This window comes from Gossypium arboreum, chromosome 3 (assembly GCF_025698485.1).
Source record: "Gossypium arboreum isolate Shixiya-1 chromosome 3, ASM2569848v2, whole genome shotgun sequence".
Lineage (NCBI taxonomy): Eukaryota > Viridiplantae > Streptophyta > Magnoliopsida > Malvales > Malvaceae > Gossypium > Gossypium arboreum.
Genome location: NC_069072.1, coordinates 13,390,415 through 13,396,950, shown reverse-complemented (window position 1 = coordinate 13,396,950; position 6,536 = coordinate 13,390,415). Strand labels below are relative to the sequence as shown.

At 32.3% G+C, this 6,536-nt stretch overlaps 1 protein-coding gene across 1 annotated transcript; it reads right to left on the bottom strand.

Moving 5' to 3' along the window:
- Positions 1–524: 524 nt before the first annotated feature.
- On the bottom strand, positions 525–2,337 carry LOC108474603 (xyloglucan O-acetyltransferase 1-like). Its single transcript, XM_017776581.2, has 2 exons — positions 1,860–2,337; positions 525–1,732 (listed from the first exon to the last, which is right to left on the bottom strand). The coding sequence occupies exons 1-2, from the start codon at positions 2,077–2,079 to the stop codon at positions 630–632; spliced, it is 1,323 nt and encodes a 440-aa protein (XP_017632070.1). The 5' UTR covers positions 2,080–2,337; the 3' UTR covers positions 525–629.
- Between the last annotated feature and the right edge of the window lie 4,199 nt (positions 2,338–6,536).

Sequence of the window (6,536 nt, the reverse complement as noted above, 5' to 3'; positions counted from 1 at the left end):
GTTTGAATAATAAGTATGATTAATGAATCAAATTAAGCAAAGGAAGGAAATGGAATTCTATTGGTACATAATAAGTTTTCTACCTTTTGCCTTTTTACCTGGTCTGCTTTGTGCGCATGACAGGAAGCACTACTGTGAGGACCAAAACCAAAATAAGGGATGGGCAAAAACACTAATGATGCGAATGCAAAGCCCTTTGCCTTTTTGGAGCCTAACTTTTGTGTTTGTGGGTGATATACTGAAATCATTTCACCAACTTTAACCACTTGTTAGAACCTTGTCCCCCTTTCTTCCTATTCAAGCTTAGGTAAAAAAGGTAAGTTTCTTTGGATACCTTGGACTTAGCTATCCTTATCATAATAGAGAGAAGCCTCTACTTTTTTTTTTTTAATTTTGATTTGAAAGAGATAGACGCATCAACAAGGTTCATCTTCTAAAGTAAATTTTGAGGGTGTTAGGTGGGTAGTAAGTTCAGTCATTAACCACAATCTTCCCATTCTGCTTGCTAATGAAGCTGAAAGATATGACCCCAAACAAAATTGCTTGTTTTGAGAAAGAAATATACACCAACAAATACAACAGAAATGCAAAATGAAAAACAAAACCCAGAATCTGCTATCTGTATTGCCTCACTTCTCTCTCTTTGATACAACACTCCATCTCCTAATAACTTCTAACACTATCTGATTCCATGTATCTATAGGACCTGGAAGACACCAATGTACACAGTCGTTCTGAACATGTTCTTGAATGCCATTAGCGAATGGAAATGGATACATGTAAGGCCCGGGATGACCATCTGGTCTCATTAATGATAATTTGGTCACATCCAATGTCTCTAGTCTCAATCCTTTGAATTGCTTAGCATTTACCTTAGCAGCTTCCATTTCTTCAATGGCAATTGATCTCATATCTGCATCCATTCCTTCAACCATCTTTTCTCCTTCCTCGTAAGGCTTCGTCTTGGGACAAGCACCAGCCTTATCCCATTCACCTTCAAAATGTGAAGGTGAAAAAGAGGTTAAAAACACATCAATTCCATTACCATCAGTAGACTTCCTTTCAATTATTGCCTTAAGTGCGGTCTTTATGGCCTTCCTCATCACATCATAAAATCCAATCTCAGTGTGATTTAGTCCAGGGCAGTAATGGCAACCTAAAACCGAACCACCCTCATAATACACTGCTGGATGAAGAAACCAATGCCCTATTGAGAGTACAACCATATCTATATGCTCTAAATCAGATCCCCACCTCTCATCAACAACATCTACATACAATTCATTATGATCTGGGCCAGTTTTTGATTTCTCAACACCTTTAACCAGAAATGGTGACCAATAAACTGATACAGTAATGTTATGAGAAGAAAAATGCCATCTACGAAACTTGTTATCCTCCCCGGTTTTGTAAACCAGGTTAGGATAGGAGGCAGTGGCTAGCATGCAAAGAAGTGATTCCAATTGGTTCCTAGCCATCGAGTCACCAACAAAAGCTATATGCTTGTTACTAAGGAGGTTGAAGAAAGTGTTGGGATCAAACCTTGGGAGATTGCATTGGCTTGGTTGCCATCTCCAGTAAAGGTAACCCAAGTCAGGTCTCCCGTGTGTGATGCAATTTTGACCTTCCTTAATTGTACCACAGGTTGTGCCATTGTATAAAGGCCCCATCTTGTCATGTACCCATCTGCCATAGGTGTAGTTACATGGAGTTTCATTAGCTATTTCCTCTTCTGCAAATAAGCAAAAACAAAAACTTGTTTAATAATAACACCCTTATTTAAAACAACTAAAAATAAAAGAACATAAGTCAAGAAAAGGTAAAAAAGTCTGACAACTTTTATGTTTTACTCTATGTACCTTTAGAGAAGGATGAAGGAGGAGGTGAAGAAGAAGAAGTGGTGAGGATGATGCGGTTGGGGTGAGGAAGCTGATCTGAGGTGGATAGAGGGAAAGGAAAAGGGTGAAAGTAGAAGCGAAAAACAGCTATGGGGAGGAGAGCATAAAGAATATAGGGCAACAAATTCCTGGTGAGTGAACGAGAGTGAGATTGGCCTTTGAGTGGACTTGTTGCCCCCATTTTTTACACACACTCTCCACCTCTTCACCTGTGTTTTCTAGGTTTCTCTAAGCTATGGCCACTGGGGAGGTCAAGCCACAAAAGTGTTCTTGAACTAGCGGCCGGAGAGGAAGGGAGAGAGAGAAATTATAATAATAAAAGAAGCTTATGACTTTATGCAGAGGCTGGGGTGGTGTTCCAATGACATCGAAAGAATCTTATTAATCTACGATTATTATAAATGTGAGTTGGACAACATAATACAGCTAGCGAGAGGTTGTTGTTTACCTGTTGTCATGTCTCTCTGTCTTATATCTCTGTATAAAAAAAAAAAAACACTAAACATGTTCCTCCATGAACAACCAAGCATGTTTATCCTAATTAATAGTGTCAAAAATCCAAAATCACCCTTCTATTAAAAGGCAAAATAATTTGGTTTATAAGGGTAAAAACTAGAAACAAAAATTCTGGAACATGGCTATACCTGTGCCTATAGCAATAACAGCCAAATGTCGTCTTTTCTTTTTTTTCCTTGTTTGAGCTAAATGATTTGTATTTACCATTCAAATCAATGAAATGATAAAACAATATACTTATAGCAAGCTCACTTAATTGGATGGCATAATAAATCTCAAAATTCACGGGAATCAGATTACACTTTTTCCAACCTAATCCACTGGTGATGGTATTTACATTGCAAGCGGTGATTAATTAAGCATATGATATAGACGGTGACACCACAAGCCATAAACGTGATCTTAAGAAAAAGCATTCAGGAATGCCTTTTTCCTTCCATCACATCCCACCTAAAACCCATCAATACCTGGTCCTGGACCAGAACGAGTTATTATTAAAAAATTAATTCAATTAAAATATACGCAGATTATTTTTGACTTTTTGGATTTATTTAAATTGAGATAAAACTGGAGTCTAAATTTTTATTCTTTTTAAACACATTAAAATTTTGAGTAGGTTCGTAAACGAAAAAGAAAAAGTCTGCCAGAGGCTGAAGGGGCGTGTGCTAATCGCCTCCTGATAAAGTGAGATGCATTGAATCTTGTATACCTACTGCCACTACTTTTTCATGAATTGGATTATATATTACTTATTTTCAATTCCATAAATGAATTAATTAAAATTTATAATCCATTCAACCGAATCGGTGAATCATCAGTCACAACTTGATTAAAAGTTATTCTCAAACTTCAATTATTGATTACTTTAAAATGGTAATTTTCTTTTCTTTTTACTTTGACTCACTATATTACATTTTATTACTTTTTATAATATACACTTTAAACTTTATTTAAACTAAAACAAACAAATAAATAAAAATCACTGTTGTAGTTTTTGTAATGTTATAAGCTTGTTCGAATAAAATATTTGATTAATTCAAAACTTTAAATAAATTTTTATTTGACTAACGATTAAGTGTTTTAAAATTTTTGATTAATTGATAATTTAATTTAATTTTTAATCCAACTCATCAGTTGAATACCACTACAATAAGAGAGAAAACCAAGCGATCTAGAAGGGAAGCATTGCTCTTCTCTTGGCTAACCAATTGCTTTGTTCTCTTCCCTAAAAGCATGGTTAAACTTGAAATTTGGACAAGAGGCAAGCAACATATGAATGTCTAGCCTTGACTTTTCATGGAACATCATTAGCACCATTGAGGGCATAATGAGTCTCGGCTTATCTGATTTCTCGATTTTCGATTTTCACTTTTGACTCTTCATAAATTCATACCCAAACCTCAACACTTCAACCATTGATGTCGTCGAGCAAATGCATCAATGCATTGGTTTCGTTGATGATTCCTCCCGAAGAGTCTTAGGTAAATGCTACTAGACTTGCTTGTTTATTCCAAGGGCTAAAATATTTATATAGTGTAAAATTTGATGCCGTATAAATTTAACTTTTTTTCATATTTTAAGTACAAGTTATTAAATTAATTTGAATAAGTAGTTTTGGTTATTCAGGTCTGGATTAAGTTGATTTTTATAATTTGAATATTTTGTTAATTCGAATATTTGGTGCAAATATATGTAACAGCTCAATTTTTAATGGTTTTGGAACCTCGATTCTGATATTCGTAATATTTACGAGGTTAGTATAAAGTTTAATTAGAGTTTGGTTCTTTACTTTTGTTAATTGGGTAGTTAACAAAGGTACAAGTGTAACAATCTTAAAGTCAATGGTATTGGAAAACAAGGTATCGAGACATCGTTTTCGTAAACCAAGCCCGTAAATATTTATATTAAATATTTAGATTTATTTTATAGGTAAATTAAATTTTAGATAGGTAATTTTATTAAATTAGTGACTAATTAAGGTACAATGACTAAATTATAAATATAGTAAAATTAATTGCTATAGATTTTTAATTAATCAAAGGATCAATTAAAAAATTGGACCCTTACAAATATGCCAAATGGTGGTGGGAATTAGCTAGTATCCACCAATTTTTGTTAATTGTTATTAAGATTAAGCTAATTAAAATTAGTTAAATTAATTAAGGTTAACTAGATTTAATCAAACTATATACGTTAAAGAAATGATTAAAAAAAAAAGGTTATTTTCTTCATCATCTTTTCAACCCGTAGGAAAGAAAGAAGAAAAACTATTTTAAAGCTCAACATTTAGTCCTTTGATTGGTAAGTTCGATTTAATTTGTTTATTGTAATTTATATGTTTTTGAGGTTTTGAGAGTTTGATTTAGCTAATCAGTACCAATTTGTAAAATTGTTAAAATTTTCAAAAGTTGTCATTGATGAGTTCTTGATGAAATTGATGTTAAATGGTTAAATTTTAAACTTAGATATGAAAGTGAACAAAATTGTAAAGTGAAAATTGTTAGTTTTGAACATAGAGACTAAAGTGTAAATATTTCAAAATTGATGTTTAATTACTGAAATTATTGATAATGGAGATCTGAAGAAGGATGAAATTGAGATCAGTTTTGAAATCGAAACTCAAATTAAAAAGTTATAGTAGTTTTGATTTTAGGGACTAAATTGAATAAAATAAAAAACTTGTGGGAGCATTTAAAAAATTGAACTATCATCTACATATAGTATGATGATATAAGGTATTTGGAATTGATAAATTGAAATGATTTATCGTATAGATCAGGATTTGAACCAATCGGAGGAAAAGACAAAATTATAGATTAATCCTCGATGTTTTACATGTTTTTGTTAGGTTAGTTCATACGAGACTTACTTTATTAATTCATGTTATGTTTGTATTATATCTTTTTTACTTTTTAGTTCAAATTGTTAGGTAAATAATGTCTTTTGACATCAAAGGGACTAAATCGTAAATATAAAATAAATGACTAATATGAATAGATACATGATGATGATTAAATGTGAAATTGATATATTATTAAGTAGTATGTGTATGATGATGTTACAAGGTTAAAAATGTATATGGGTTGTTATTCAAAATGTGAAAAGTGAGTATACAATTTTAGGGTTTGTAATGATATAGAATTGGTAATGACGCTGATTGAACTTAATAAACAATTAGGATATGAATGGTATGTCATTAAGGTTAAAAATGAAATTGGGTGTTGGTAAGAGATTTCTTTATCGTCGGCTGAGATCCAACATGTGTTGCGAATTCTCGACAGCTTAAGTGAGCAGCATCGTATAAAATCTATATAAGCAACCCTAATCCACAACTTGTGTGAGCAAATCGAATTATTCTTTATCGATGGTTGAGATCCAGCACATGTTGCGAATTCTCGATAGCTTGAGTGAGCAACATCGAATAAAGTTTATAAGTAAATAAGCTCTAAGATTGTAGAGGTAAATTAGTCCCGTGTATCCAAATTTAAATTATTATAGTTCTCTGAAAAGAAAATGAAAATTAAATGGTAATGAAATGATTGAATGTGAACTTCATTTATTTGTTTTAGTATCGAACAAGGTTGAATAGTGTGATGTAAAGTAATTTGGTTGTACATGTATATGAATTTAAATACCATGATCTTGTTATGTGAGGTACTAACCTCCAAGTTGTCTTGTGGAATGGTTTATGAATATATATAAAAATAAGGATGCCTAGAATATGTCGTGATGTGCCTTTGTGTTTCAATTACTGGAATTGTTAAAATGACACGGTAAATTAAGTTAATTTATTATGAACTTACGAAGCATTCGAAATGCTTACCAATTGTTTTTCCCTTTGTAGACACTCAATTTTGTTCGGCCCATTTCAGTATTTAAAATAATAAACCCCCCCAAAAAGAAAACGAAGTCCAAGTTCAATCCAGAATTACAAATATAATTTGGCCCGATCGAAATGGCCCATTACTTGAAAAGATTTAAGGTCCATCTACAAGCTTGACTCATATGGAAATATAATCTTCAATGATATGCAATCTTAGATATGATACAATCTTAAATATGATTGCAATCTTAGATATGATACAATCTTAGATATGATTGCAATCTTAGATATGATATACA

What these genes read in the sequence shown, in the direction of transcription:
- LOC108474603 (XM_017776581.2), bottom strand. Translation starts at nt 2,079, where the DNA reads ATGGGGGCAACAAGTCCACTCAAAGGCCAATCTCACTCTCGTTCACTC. An exon ending in TCCTTCATCCTTCTCTAAAG is followed by an intron (nt 1,733 to 1,859) that starts GTACATAGAGTA and finishes GCTTATTTGCAG; the next exon opens with AAGAGGAAATAGCTAATGAA.